General features: G+C 60.4%; 1 protein-coding gene across 6 annotated transcripts in view; it reads left to right on the top strand.

Annotated features, from left to right (window-relative positions):
• The window catches only part of RGS3 (regulator of G protein signaling 3), a 130,680-nt gene that overhangs the window by 84,411 nt on the left and 31,317 nt on the right, over nt 1–14,952 (top strand). For all 6 annotated transcript variants that reach the window (XM_075905326.1, XM_075905325.1, XM_075905327.1 and 3 more), the window contains one exon: nt 10,956–11,078. In XM_075905326.1, coding sequence (XP_075761441.1) covers nt 10,956–11,078 — 123 coding nt within the window. The remainder of the gene's footprint in view (nt 1–10,955; nt 11,079–14,952) is intronic.

The raw sequence follows: 14,952 nt of genomic DNA, 5'->3' as shown, positions 1-14,952 counted from the left end.
CAAATGTAATCTGGTTCCAGGGCAGGCCTAGGATGCCTCAGCCCCCCCTTGAGATGGGGGAGCCTGGGCCCCTAAATCCCAGCCCCTTGCTTAGGCTGCTTCCTCCATGATACCAGACAGCAAACGAAAAAACATCCCTTTCAGCCCTGCCCCCAGCCAGGGGCTGGCCTCTCCTTCCTTTGTTTCTCTCCCTGGGAGGTAACTGGTCAGACAGGTTGGGAGCCCCTTGCATACTGACTCATCCCCTGTCCTGCTGGGCCGTGCTACAAGCAGCCGCCAGCGGAGGTCACCCACAGCTCACCGCCCAGCATAGCAACCAGCAAGGTCCCAACGCTACATCACAGGAGGCGCTCTGCAAAGCCAAGGAAGGAGGCTTGTGCCCCTCTTACTCTGGGGGGATTCTGCACCCGTCGTTGCCCCTTTCATTTGTCAAGGATGTTGTTTCACTTACAGCACAGTGGGTGGAAAACAGGAGTGGGCAGCCCCGGAGGAAATCGCCAGCCCCTTGCACCTGAGTAACGGAGCTAGAATTGACCCTTCGTGTCTAGTTGTCAGTCCACACATATTGCAGCCATATGCTCAGTGTTACGTTGTAGGCAGCTGACGAGCAAGCGAGGGCTGGGAACGCAAACTCAGCATGTGTATTGGCTACTGCCCACCTCCAGGAAGGTCAGCTGCAAACTGTTCACCGTTCAAATGATGCTGGGAAACATCTTCCGTCCAAAAATGCAGGCCACTCAATCACTCAGGCTCCCTGGGCATGTATAAGGCCACCCTGCCCTTTGCAACGAGGCTCCTTTACACCTCTGGCAATGTAAAGGAGCCTCCAACTTTTACACCTGGAGAACTTCATTAAGAAGAAAGGGGATGATTCACTAAGCAGGCAGGCTGCTGCGTCCCCTGTCCCTCGCCTACCTTCCCAGAAACAGCCCCGAGCCAGGCCCCTCCACACAGAGCAAGCCACGGCCTTGCCCAAGAGAGACAGTGTGTCTCCCCCACGCTCAGCTGCCCAGCCTTCTCCCTCCCCAGTGGCGATTTATTCTCTACCAGCCAATCCAAGTACCCACACTGAGGACCCTGTGCTGCCGGGGAGAGGTGCATGATCGCTCTGGGGGCTTCCCCATCAAAGGTCATTTTTCTGTGGGGAAGTAAAGAAATCTGCAGGGAACGTGAATTCTGGAAGGGAGAGCTGTTTGCCACGGAAGTTACTAAGACTCAGAGAGCCCCATGGTTGTGTTGCGGAAACTCTGGGTCTACCTAAGAGTGAATTGCCGCCACTTGCCGCCGTGATTTATACTGTGATAGACCGATCCCCGTTGCCCAGGCTCAGTGCTGCTGGCTGGCAAAAAGCCCAACTGCAAGACTCTGAGATGTGTTGACACTTTACTTGCAAAGCCCTACTGCAGTTGTTCTATCTGTCTAGGGTAGACGGTTATTGAGGGAATGGAGCCACTTCTAACTGATTCAGGGCATGCTGCACCAGATCACAGTCGGTCATTTACAGAATCAATGAACACACCTAGAGCTACCGCAAGAGTACACAGCCCTACCCATGAAGGCCCGGCGGGACGGCTCTGGACATCTGGGAGTGCAGAGAACTCTGGAACTTCTCCGCAGTGGGTTCCACCGGAGGGCCGAGGACGTACGCAAGAAATGCGGGACATGCGCCTGGAGTGTTCAAAGGGAACTGCCCGTGAGAGCAGCGTTTTCTGAAGACGGTCACCAGCAGCCAGCCTGCGGAGCTGGCCTGCCGCCATTTCTTGTCCTTAGAAGTGGACAGGAGGAACGCTGGGAACATTTTCGTCGTGACTGAGCGTTCTGCCTGGCACGTGCAAGAATATCCCACATGCGACCAGAGGGCCAGCGCCGTCGCTCCAGTGCTGGAGGAGTGTTTTCCAGTGTGCGGGTTCCTGGCTTGGAGACACTGTGACCAGGGATGGGACATTGAGAGCCAGCTCCTGAAGGAGGCGCTAAGGCTTGCCGAAATGAAGACGTCCAGAACGACACCTGGCCACCCACAAGGAGACCCTCAGCCAGAGCGATTTAGTGGGCCTGTGTTGGCCATGCTGGAGACTTTACGTCCAGGGCAGAAAGCATCCTGGAGCCAGCATGTGGCATTTTTGGTTCATGCCGACAATGCCGCAAAGAAGGGTGCTACAGGAGTCTCCCCATGCCCCTTGATGTTTGGTTGAGAGTCAAGGTTACCCACAGACCTGGGCTGGGGATATTAGAGGATGGAGAAAGCGACGAGATGCAGATGCAGTATATGTCCCGCCGAAGAGAAAAACTGCAGGAAGTCTAGCGCGTGGCTCAGGGTATAGAGCAGACGCCTCATCCCCTCTGTACGTGGTCTCGGTGGGACAGAGCACACCCCCAGATGCATGCCCAGTGGTGCAGAATTCCCCCAGCAGCACCCCAAGATGGCTAGAGGGGGCGGGAGCTGGTCTCCCGTCCTCTGGGCTGGGTGGGAACGGCCTGCCACCTTAGAGAAGGAAGCCTGCAGTAGTGCACAGCGTTCGTCTGAGATCTTATTCCAGGAAGCAGCCGGCCAGCCGCTAGCAGTAATTATACTTTGCGGCCAATCCAGCCTGGCGGGGGAGGTTGGAGCCGTGTTTAACAGCATCCCCATCGCCATGGTTTCTGGGGGCTGAGACCCCAGGCCGACTGGCTGCTTCCTTGGCTTTATGTCATCTCGGCAGCTGCCGGTGGAAGCGCTCGTCTCATGCTGCATTATCTGCATGGCCTCTGTAACGAGCCCCTTCATTTCCTTAATGACTTGGTGAGTCGCACGGGATTCTGGTGCCCAGCACGCTGCTCTCACTCCGAGAAGCCCATTTCTCGGTAGACGCTTGTTCTCCAGGGGCCTAAGAGTCCATCAGCCTCTAGACGCTTTATGAATAAATATTGATTCCCCCCCAGTAATGTAGGCGTCGTCGTAATCGCATCAAGTGTGCTGGATGTGGAAACGCTTCTAGCTGCGTCTCCGGGGCTGTATTTGTTTTGAGCAGAGGGGAGATTTCAAACTTCAGTGATTACTGCTGGGTAGCGGCAAAGCCACGGGGAGCCGCTGCTCGCGCTGCTCACCAAGAGACCCCTCAACAGAGCTTAAAGCCCTCCGGACTCTAATGAGTCGTTACAGTCAAAGCCAGTGCCCGGCCCAGGCTGACTCAGACACAGGTGAGCGTGCGAGTTGGAAGCTCCCTTAGGACACAAACGGCATCTTCCCAGCCCCGTCCGGCGCGCGTGGGAGTGCAGACCGTAGCGTCGCTGGGAGCGTCTGTTCCACACTGCGCTGGGTGCCGAAGGGCAGGCCGACTTTGCAGCGCCTTCCCGTTGCGGTGGTTGGCTTGTTGTTTTACACAACGCGTGTTAATGCTAGAATCGCGTCAGTGACCGTGTTAAAAATCAGACACTCCTGCTACCCAAGGCAGCGCATCCCTGCTGGGCCAGGCATTCGCGGGAGTGTCGCTGGCTGAGTCTTGCTGCCCCACGTCAGGGAAATGGCACCTCCAGACCCCTAGGCACAAAGCCTCACCCAGGACATTCAGCTGCAGGGTCAGGGCCTTATTTCAATAGGTTCAACTTGCATCCTGCCTGCCGGCATGAATCCCAAGAACCCCGTGGACTCCTGAGGTGTTCCCTTGGATTTACACCAGCTGCGCAGATCTGTGTTTGGCCCCGTTTGGCGCGTGGAAGGCCACACTCCACGGTGAATTTGAATCTAGTTTTCTTTTCCAGATCATGAAAAAACGTAAAAAACGACGAATGGTCCCGCCACACCGTAGAGACTAACAACACGTGTAGATGGTGTCGTGAGCGTCCGTGGGCACCGCCCCCTTCTTCAGATGACTGGTTTGTGCCCACGGAAGCTCATGACGCCATCTACATGTTTTGTTAGTCTCTACGGTGCGGCGGGACCATTCGTTGTTTTTTACGTTTTTTCAGTGAGGCTACGTCTACGCTGCGGCGCTGTTTTGGGATACCGGAAGTATCCCGAAATAGCTAGTCCGCATCTTTTGAGCAAGTCCGTTCTTTCGAAATATAACGGGCTCGCTCTTCCGATGTCCCTTTAAACCTCGTTCCACGAGGGTTAAGGGACATTTCGGAATAACGCTTTATTTCAAAATAGGCTATTTCGAGGGAAGGGTGCAGTGTGGATGCACCCTTACAACTAACACGGAACCCCTCTGAAACCCAGATGATGAGTTAATTCTCCTACCACCTAGTTCAGGCCAAGTCTTTAAACCCAAGATTAATATTTGCATAATTACTCACTGCCTTTTCACTCTGGGGCATGAAAAATGTGGGTAAGTTTTGCTACCACACACACATTTGGGCTGACTGCTGCTTAATTGGCAGCTTAAGGTATCGAAAGCGAGCCCCACGGCTGGGAGAAATCGGCCTAGCCCCTCAGACTCTGTGGACGTAGAGAGTAGCACTGTGCACACAGCGTGGTCCCAGCAGACCCGCTGGGCACGAACCAGCCTGCAGGCTGGGGTGGCCCCGTGGCTGAGCGGACGTGTGCGGAGCTTCACAGGTGACCACAGCAGCAACTGCCCCACTGATCTAGAATCCAGATCAGAGAGCTGGGAAACAGCCGTGGGCTCTGGCCAGGCCTGAATGCTCCCAGGCCCTGTGGCCACAGGACGCCGGTTCCTCTTAACAGCTGGTAAAATTGAACACAAACCCCAGGTCCCGCAGAGGGCCAGAGCCGGCCAAAATGGAGGTGTGCTGAGGAGACACGTTCCCTGTCACCTGGCCGAACGGCGGCGCGCCTCTGCTCCTTGGGAGTATGTTCCTGGGCCCCTGCCTCCATCCCTCCGTCTTTGGGCCCAGGGCTCTGTCCCCTGGCTGGGCTCCGCTGGTCTGGGGACAAAGCCTCTCTGGCGCCTTCACTCCATGCCGGCCTTGCGCCCTCAGCGAGGGCAGCAGTTCTGAGGTCAGCCGAGAGGCTGTAATTCCTGCTCCTCCTTAATGGTGCTGCGGCGCCGGCTCTCGCCACTCTGGGCCTGTGCCGGGGGAACCGAGCGGGCAGGGCGCATCTGCTCCCAGCCCGCCCACCTGCCAGTGCCCTGCCCACCCCCTGAGGCGCAGCAGAGCCCGAGCAGAGGGGTGGGCTGAGCGGGGCTAGTGACCCTGGCTCGGCGGGCCCAGGGGGATCTGGCTGACCCGAGCCCCTCCACCGAGCCCTGCTGTAGCTGGAGGAGGAGTAATTCTGTGGTGGGTGGAGTTGCCCCCTTTGTGTGGGAGCAGGGGCAGATAACCATTTTGCGGGGCCCAGGGCAGCCCAGTTTCGCAGGGCCCCCCTTTGCCACGGCGCATGTGCGGGGCTTCTTGAAGTGCAGGGCCCAGGGCGGCTGCCCCGCTCACCCTGCCCTATATCCGCCCCTGTGTAGGGGGAGCTCTGTGAACAGCCGTCTCAGCATGGCTGTGGGCAGGGGCCATGGAGCCGGGATGCAGGCCGGGAGAGGTAAATGGCTCCACTGGAAAACAGGGCTGGACAATACTGGGAAGGGCCCGCACGCCCCTGATGCTGCCGAGGTAGGGCTGTGTGCCTGAGGGCTTGGCCCATTGCCCTAGCTCAGGGCAGGTCTCCAGCGTGCCATGCTCCTGCCCCACAGCCCGACCCCTGCGCCCACCTGCTCAGTGTGTTCTGGGGCTTCATGCAGTCCCACTTCATGGATGCCCTTGGGGAGAGGGCTGGGCCAGGTTGCTTAACTGAAAGGCACCTGAGTCCCCGCTGGGGTCCTCTGGCTCCCTGCTGCTCCGCCTTTATCCTGCTTGGCTTGGTGGCCAGCCGTGCCCTGGCTGCCACAGCCTCCTGCGTCCCCCATCACCCCACCCTGAGCACCTGCAATAACATGTTTTTCAAAAGCTCTGTGTAAACAGGCAGTGCTCCTGTCTGGCGCGTTCTCTGGTCGCGAATGCCCCTCTCCCACTGTCTGCATCCTCCTTCCCCAGCACGGGGAGAGTCAGCCGCACTTGCTCTTTGCAAACAGGGTTGCCAGGGGTCCGGGTCTGAACCGGACAGTCCAGTGTTTGAGCTTTCTGTTCGGGACACAAATTGAGACAATAGAAATGAGACAATAGAACTGTCCGGTGTTTTCTAACTCCGATGGATTGTAGATTGTGATGTCATGTCAAGTGTGTCCGGTATTTTTGTTGAAACCATCTGGCAACCCTATGCAAACATTGGCCCCCCAATGCAACAGTAGCAGGGCAGCCGGCCCTCTCTGCAGCGCGTTGTCTGGGCTGCATTTCAGTGATCTAGGGGAGCTGGGATCAGCTGGCTGCTGTGAGGTCTGCCTGCCCGGAGAGTACCAGAGTCAGGGCTCCTGGGGTCCCCAATCCCTTGCAGGCAGCTGTGGGGTATGAGTTGGAAGCCCCCTGGGGAAGGGCAGCCGGGGGTGCCCGATACGGGGGGTTCTTACGGCAAGGGCAGTGGGGAGGAACAGCATTGCGTGCGTTTGTGCTGATACCGCCTGTGCTGTTCTCGCCGGGAGGCGTCGGACCTGCCACCCCGCTGCCCCGCCGCTGGATCCTGGGTCGGGCGGCGTCCAGCAGCTGCAGCTCACACTTGTGTAGGGAGGGGGACCGGGCCAGGGGACAGACCCAACCTCTCTCCAAGGGAAACCATTGTGGGTTCTGTCGTGCCCACATGCAGCCACCAGGGGGTGACGTCTCCGCTCCGCAAGGGAACAGCGAAACGAGAGAAATTCAGCCCCTTGGGCAGGGGTAGCAGTCGGGAGGTGCAAGGCCGCGCTGTGCCCCTGCCAAAGTGCCACTTGATAAAGGGGGCGCCGCCTCGTGCCCCCTCGCGGCGCTCTCTGCACCCCCTCCCCCCAATGCACGCCAGCCTGGAGGAGCAGTCAAGGTGCCCTTACAAGCTTTATGCTGCCCGCTCACGGTGCCCATCTGGTTAGCAGGACAGCTGTGCTCATGCTCCCGGGTTAGCCGACACCTGGGCTTCAAAGGCAGAAACCCACGTGGTTCTTTCCCTTCTCGCTGAGTAACACTCCCCTTCTGCAGGTTCCCAGGGGGCCTCAAGTGGGGATCCGTGTCTCTGAACAAACAGTGTGAATTGTTTCGGGGGTCCCCGTGTTAGGGGCCTGTGGCACCGTGGAGGCTAACAAAACGATATAGACTCACGAGCTTCCGTGGGCAAAGCCCACTTCTTCCGATGAGCTTGAGTGGAGGAAAAAAGGGGGACTCTCGGGCTACGGTTACACTGCCTCTTTCTGGCAGAAGAGGCAATGCAAATTAAGTGCTCGTTAGCAACTTCTCGCGCTTCATTTGCATAGTCTCTTCCGATGCTTTTTGCGCAAGAGGTTTTTGCACAAAAACAAGCCATGTAGAGGGATCCGTTTTGCGCAAAAGGCGTGTACAGATCAGAAAAGGAGGGATACAGATCTTGTGCCAAACGGACCCGTCTACACGGCTTGTTTTTGCGCAAAAACCTCTTGCGCAAAAAGCATCGGAAGAGACTATGCAAATGAAGTGCGAGAAGTTGCTAATGAGCGCTTCATTAGCATACTCTCTGCTGGCAAAAGAGGCAGCTGTAGACTTAGCCTCAGACTTTATAACAGAAAAAGAGGGCGGGGAAGTACCGTCAGTTGTGCCTGAGCTAATGAGGCAAATTGAGTGGGCTGGAAGTGACTCAGACTTACCTTTTGATGTCGGTGAGGTGGTGAATGTAAGGAAAGCTGGTCTGAGAACGGCCCATCCAGCTCAGTTGCTGTAGCCAGACACATAGACAATGAATGGGACTGTATTTAAGGCTGGAAGGAGTTGATATTTATCAGTGAATATTGGTTAAGGTCAGTTTCACTGCGCGCGCGCGCACACACGGATGAAACAGATAGTCCATCAATAATAACCATGTTTACACATGGGCAAAGTGAATAAAAAGCTGCTTGAGAACTTACTGGAGTTTGATTTAGGAATCTCTCCCGTGGTCTATTTTGACGTGATATTGTCAGTGTGTTCTTTAACAGCTACAAAGCTCTAACTTCCTGACACTCAGCAGCCGCTGTCTTTACATGGTTATTGCCTGGCCTCCCATTGTGCACCACCCTCATAATTTCCTGCAGCTAAGAACACTGAAATCAATTAAAATAATAAAAAGCGTTCAACATAAACATTGATCTTATCTGCCTAAATTAAGAGGAAAAATTGAATTGTGTCGCGCTGGAGTAGCACGGGGGCTGTCCAGCAGACGAGGGGAGTTCTGAACCATTCTCAGCCCAGGGGAGGTGAAATGCACTTGGCATCTCTGTAAGCCTTGCAGCGGGGGAATTGCTGAAGCTGGGTGTGGACTGTGGAACATGCATTAGTTACAGTATCTGTGCAGTCCTGTGGCTCTCCCTGGCCACACGTCACCGCTCAGGCACTACTGAGTTCTCCGAAACCCTTCACTTCTGCTGCTGCAGACGCCAGAGGTCGGGGCAGAGGCTCGTTCCGTGCTGTGAATGCCACGAGTCTCCTTATGGGAAGCGCCAAAGATTTTGTCTTAACCTGGGTATCATGAGGATCAGAGGGATCGTCTCCCTGTTTGGAACTGGGGCCTGTGGATGGCCGAGGCTGGGGGAGCCGAGCTCAGAAAAGGGGCTTGTGTCACTCTCCCCCAGCTAATATGCAGAACGGGGGCAGGAGCGGCTGTGTCAGGACAGGACTCCTTTGGGGCAGGATGGGAGGAAGCGGGTGAGGGAAATATGGCTTTCGCACCATTAGTGGAACTACCATCTCCTCTGCACTCCAGGGCTGTGGGCAATGTTCCCTCTAATTTTTTCCATCTTGGTTAAATAAATTTTGTTATGTGCACTGAGGCATGTGCAGATGTGCACCACCCAGGGAAACACATGCTGCCGGCTGTGGCGCCCTGCTAATCAGCTGGGTGGCATTTGACTCTCTTGGGTGGCTGCCTAAGCACTCCGCTTACAGGGAACACTGGCTGTGGGACCAGGGGGGCAGGAGCAGGGGTCAGCCCCTCCGCTCCCGCACTCAGCGGTGTCGTCGGGAAGCAGAGCAGCCTGGTCCCAGCCCACAATGCGCCGCGTCGCTCAGGAGCTTGGGGAAAGGGGTGGAATGGAGGTGGGGCAGGGCCAGGAAGAAGTGGGGCGGAGTGGGGGGTGATTTTGGGCCCTGCACCTCCATAGGGAAGGCCCTGCTGGGCGCAGTCCGCAGTAGGGGGAAGGGGCTGGCCAAAGGATGTGGCTGGAGCTGGCACCTCCACATGTGCAGCTGCCTAGGGCACCATGAAACGTGGGGCAGTTTGGTGCCCCGAATGTCCTGGCACCGGATGCGGCTGCGCCCCTCGGTAGGGCCGGCCCTGCAGTGCGCAGGCCACACGCTCCTGCTGGCCCTGCCCCTACGCCGAGCAAAACGGAGGAGACGGTTCCGGGCCCTCTGGGTCCCGCGGTGCAGCTCTGCTGGTTCCAGCTCCTCCCTCGGACCGCCTGAGCCAGGGCAGCCCAGGCCTGGCTGCCTTCCTTAGGGCCGGCTCTGGAGCTCCCCCGCCTGCACCCAGAGACCCAGGCCCTGAATGAGCTCAGGAGCCTCATTTCCATTGTGGGGTCACGTGCTGCGATATTCCTGCCCCTCCGCCCGGCTCCCCCACGGCCTGGGCACAACCCCCCCATCTCTCCCCCCCACACCACAGCCAGCCTGTCACGCTGCCCCCCGCCCGGCTCCCCCACGGCCTGGGCACAACCCCCCCACACCACAGCCAGCCTGTCACGCTGCCCCCCGCCCGGCTCCCCCACGGCCTGGGCACAACCCCCCATCTCTCCCCCCCACACCACAGCCAGCCTGTCACGCTGCCCCCCGCCCGGCTCTCCCCATGGCCTGGGCACAACCCCCCCCATTGCTCCACACCACAGCCAGCCTGTCACGCTGCCCCCCGCTCGGCTCCCCCACGGCCTGGGCACAACCCCCCCCATTGCTCCACACCACAGCCAGCCTGTCACGCTGCCCCCCGCCCGGCTCTCCCCATGGCCTGGGCACAACCCCCCCCATTGCTCCACACCACAGCCAGCCTGTCACGCTGCCCCCCACCCGGCTCTCCCCATGGCCTGGGCACAACCCCCCCCCCATTGCTCCACACCACAGCCAGCCTGTCACGCTGCCCCCCACCCGGCTCTCCCCATGGCCTGGGCACAACCCCCCCCCCATTGCTCCACACCACAGCCAGCCTGTCACGCTGCCCCCCGCCCGGCTCCCCCACGGCCTGGGCACAACCCCCCCCATTGCTCCACACCACAGCCAGCCTGTCACGCTGCCCCCCGCCCGGCTCCCCCACGGCCTGGGCACAACCTCCCCACACCACAGCCAGCCTGTCACGCTGCCCCCCGCCCGGCTCTCCCCATGGCCTGGGCACAACCTCCCCACACCACAGCCAGCCTGTCACGCTGCCCCTCGCCCGGCTCCCCCATGGCCTGGGCACAACCCCCCACACCACAGCCAGCCTGTCACGCTGCCCCCCACCCGGCTCTCCCCATGGCCTGGGCACAACCCCCCCCCCATTGCTCCACACCACAGCCAGCCTGTCACGCTGCCCCCCGCCCGGCTCTCCCCACGGCCTGGGCACAACCCCCCCCATTGCTCCACACCACAGCCAGCCTGTCACGCTGCCCCCCGCCCGGCTCCCCCACGGCCTGGGCACAACCCCCCCCATTGCTCCACACCACAGCCAGCCTGTCACGCTGCCCCCCGCCCGGCTCCCCCACGGCCTGGGCACAACCCCCCATCCCTCCCCCCCACACCACAGCCAGCCTGTCACGCTGCTGCTGCAGGATGGATTTCCCCTCGGTTGGCTCTTTCCCGGCCCCCGGGTGCCTGCAGGGATGGGCGCGGACTCGGCACTCCATGTGCACTTGCACTCCTCAGCGCCGGGGCTGGGGGAGCCGGGCCCCGTGGCGCTGCTAATGCCCTCGCTCTCTGCCTGTCTCCCTCGTCAGAAGTCGGAGTGCTTGCTGCGTTTGGAGGCTCACTCCCAGGAGCAGAAGGAGAGGCTCTGCTGGTGTCTGGCCGAGAACATCGGTAAACAGCAGCCCCCGGCCGCAGCTCCTGCAGAGAACAAGGTAAGGAGCCGGACGGCCGGGCAGACGGGGCCACCTCCCTCTGGCACCGCAGGGCTGGGGCCCTGCTCGTCCCTGGGGCTGTGCCCGGCCCCTGCTCCCACTGGGAGCTCACAGCAAGGGGCTGCCTGGATCCTGGCTGAGGGGCCAGAGCAAGGCGGGGAGGCAGCACTGCTGGGACCCTCCCCAGGGGGGCTGCTTCAGGCTGGCCCAGAGAGGCCCTGTCCATCCTCCACATTGGGGTGGCAGGCCCAGCTCTCCACAGGCAGAGCCTGCCCTGGGCAGACCCCTGGGAGCTGGGCTCGGCGGCACCGGGGAGGGGTGTGAACCCTCGCGCCGTCTGGGCTCTCTACCCCCCGGGACGGCTCTCTGGGGCTCAGGGTCATTCTCGCAGCCCGGCTGAGGACTCGAGCGGCCGGCTGTGCAGAGCAGCGGAGACTAAGCCCCTAGCAGGGCCGTGGTGAGGGCAGCGCCGGGCCCTGCCTACAGGAGCACGTCCCGGCTCTGCCGGCAGAGCTGCCCCGCTCCCAGAGCAGCGCTGGGAGAGCCGCTCCCTCTCCGGACCGGCGCCGGCTTGAGCCCGGCCCCGAGTTGCTCACGCTTGCTGCGTTGGCAGGCGCCGGGTGGGTGCTGTGGGCCAGGAGGGCTCAGCCAGCCTCCTCCGTGTGTGGAGCCAAAGGCGGCGTTGACTTGGCAGCGACCCAGCCGGGGTCAACACAGGCCCCTGCGCTCCTCCCTCGGCTGTCAGAGGCGCTGCAGTAGCTGTGGGAGGCAACACCAGACGCGTCTGAGACCCCAGCTTGGTGACTCAGGCCCCCGGGAAACGCAGAGAACGTGGGGGCAGGGCGCGGCTGCCCCCTCCCTGTCGCGTGACAAGGCTCCGTATCCGTGAGGACGCAGCTCGCGCCTGCAGCCGGCGGAGACGCGCCGTAGGGCCGTGATATCGCATGCTGGCGACTGCCCGGTGACGGTACGCAGGTGACTCGGGCCAGCGGGGACGGGCGGTGCTGCTCCCCCTCCCAAGCTGCCGGCGGTTTGTGGGTGATTCGGTTTTCGGTCTTTTGCCTCCTTCCTTCGTCAAAGGCCCTGGCCGCGGCTGGGCCTGGGAGCTATGGGGCAGCCCCGATCCCGGCCGTGCCCTGCTGCCACCGTAGGGCTCAGCACAAGGGTGGGATGGGTCTGTGAAGGGAAATGTCCATTCCTCGCTGTGCATTGTCTGGTGTGTGCGTCCTTCCCTGGCTTCATCCCTCGCCCCGGGATCGGAGTGAGGCCGCATACGGACTGGAAGGGCTCTGCCAGGGCTGGGGTGGGCGCTCTCCCTGGCCAGGGGGTAGAGGAAACCATCTGAAAGTCTAAACACCAACAGGACCTCTGCCCGGGGCTCTTCCAGGGACGTGCCCGTGGGTTAGCTGCATCTCCTCTCCGAGTGCTGCTGCCCAGGCGGGTTGCGCTGGCACGGAGGGCTCGTGCTGGGCAGGATGGTCCCCAGCGAGGGGCTGTGCCAAAGCTCACCGGACAGCCGCTCGGACTTAGCCGAGGTGTTAGGCTTTGCTGTGGTTTATTAGCAGTTCAGCAGAGACACTGGCAGCGGTTCTAGCCCCGCTGTTTAGTTCTCTCTAGCTGCTCTGCCCGTGCTCTCAGACCTGGCGTGGGGCCCTCCCGAGTCAGCCTTGGCAGCGAACCCGGAAGCCAGGGTGCCCTGCGAACCAACCAGTCCCATAAGGAGCCTCTCCCCTGAGCTGATGCCAGGGGACGCTGCCAGGCTGCAGTTGGTCCCGCACCCGCAGGACTGGTGCTGGGGCACCGAGGGTCGAATTCTGGCCTGGCTGCCACTCGTCGTCTCTCTTGGCTTTGGAATGGGGGCACCGAATGCCAAGGGAGTCCCCCCCCCCACCCACTGGAACGTGTCCCCTGTGACGGCGCATTGGGTTTTCCGGTCTCCTGCACTCGCGTAATGGCACGAACAGACTCCCCCAGCCAATAGAATAGAGGGAGTTTATTGCTTCTCCAGGATACAGCACAGCACTGATGTAATCTGGTTCCAGGGCAGGCCTAGGATGCCTCAGCCCCCCTTGAGATGGGGGAGCCTGGGCCCCTAAATCTCAGCCCGTTGCCTAGGCTGCTTCCTCCATGATCCCAGCCAGAAACCTAACTCACTCTCTCCCAGCCCTGCCCCCAGCCAGGGCTCCACTCCCCTTCTTCCCATTGTTCCGCTCCCTGGGAGATCACTGGTCAGACAGGTTCGGAGCCCCCTTGCATAATGACTCATCCTCTGCCCTGCTGGGCCGTGCTGCAGCCAGCAGCCAGTGGAGGTCACTGTGACGTAGTGGGGGTACTTGCTGGGCTGTGGTGACCTCTGCTGTCTGGAGCAAGACCCAGCAGGGAAAACCTCACTATGCAAAGGTGATGCCAAACTTGTTGAACCAGACACCCCCCATGGAGAGGAACAAAGGAAGGGGGAATGCTGCCCTGGCTGGGGGGCAGGGCTGGAAGAGAGTTAGTTAGTTGCTGTCTGGGAGCATGGAGGAGACAGCCTAGGGAAAGGGGCTGGAGTTTAGGGGCCCAGTCTCCCCCATCTCAAGGGGGCCTGAGGCATCCTAGCCCAGCTCTGTGACCAGATTACATCTGTGCTGTGCTGTATCCTGGAGAGGCAATAAACTTCCTCTACTCCACCGGCTGGTGTAGTCTGTTTGTGCCATTTCGGGGTGCAGGAGACGGGGGACCCCCAACGCGCCGTCACAGTCACTCACAACCCACTGCCCAGCATAGCAACCAGCAAGGTACCCCCCACTACGTCACACTCCTGCCAGCCTGGAAAGGAGGCGGGTCCGTGGGGATTGGCTCAGCAGCAGGCAAGGAGGAGAATGTTGCAGCCGAAGACACCATCACATGCCTGCTTGTTCTAGCCCCTTTGGGGGGCATTGTCTCCCCCCGGCTTTCGGTGGGGAGGGCAGCAGAGAGCAGGCCGGTCCAGAGTTCCCCCTGCAGCACACTAACGGCCCAGGAACCAGAAGCTGAAATGTGCTGGCCCCTCTTGTGGGGCGCTGAGCGTGGGCCTGGAAGGTGTGCTCAGCCAGGGTCTCGTGAGGCCAGTCAGCACGTAGGATCCTGCATGGAGGGCTTGCATGGCGGTGAAGGAGCCAAAGTGCCGATCTGGAGGGATAATGCCTGGGCTGGCTGACACAGGAACGGAATCGACAGGGGGGCTTGGCTCACAGACAGGAACCAGGCAGTTACTCGCTGGGCTGGGTGGGATCAGCCAGCGTCCCGTGGGCCGATGCCTTTCTGGCTCGGGACCGGATGCAGCGGAATCTCATGCTAGTGCTGGGCTGGATGGCTCAGGGGTAACAGTTGCATGTCAACAGGTCCATTCAGCCTGTAGCTTCTCTGCAGTGCAGTACAGCCGGTTCATACAGAAAGCTCCTGAAAAAACGTTGTCAGGGCTGCACAGGGTAGGCAGTTGCTTGTGCACCCTGAGTTCACCCGTTTGCATATGCTGCTTTGTCAGGGGGTGGGTCCCTGGATTGTAGCTTCAGTTCCAACCATGGCTCAGGAGTGCTTTCTAGCTGGCCTCCAGGGGTTGGCCCGTGGGAAAAGCTGGTTCCTCTTGCAGTGCTTGTTCACATCGATTCCAGTCAGGCGCGCGCCGTATGCCCCAACGTCAGAGACTTTCCCTTAAGCAGCCCCCGTCGGGTGTGTCTTTGTGGCACTCGCTATACGACCCTGCCGGTCCAACCCCCTTTCGGTTCCTTCTTACCGCCCGGCAGCGTTGGACCAGCGCTCGCTTGTTTGCAAGTGCCCCCTTAGCCATCTCCGTCAGATAACAGCATCTGTTAGGGTATGTCTACACTAGAAAGTTAGTTCGAACTAACGGACG

This window comes from Pelodiscus sinensis, chromosome 22 (assembly GCF_049634645.1).
Source record: "Pelodiscus sinensis isolate JC-2024 chromosome 22, ASM4963464v1, whole genome shotgun sequence".
Taxonomy (NCBI): domain Eukaryota; kingdom Metazoa; phylum Chordata; order Testudines; family Trionychidae; genus Pelodiscus; species Pelodiscus sinensis.
Note: the sequence above shows the minus strand (reverse complement) of the source record. Positions and strands in the feature narration are given on the sequence as shown.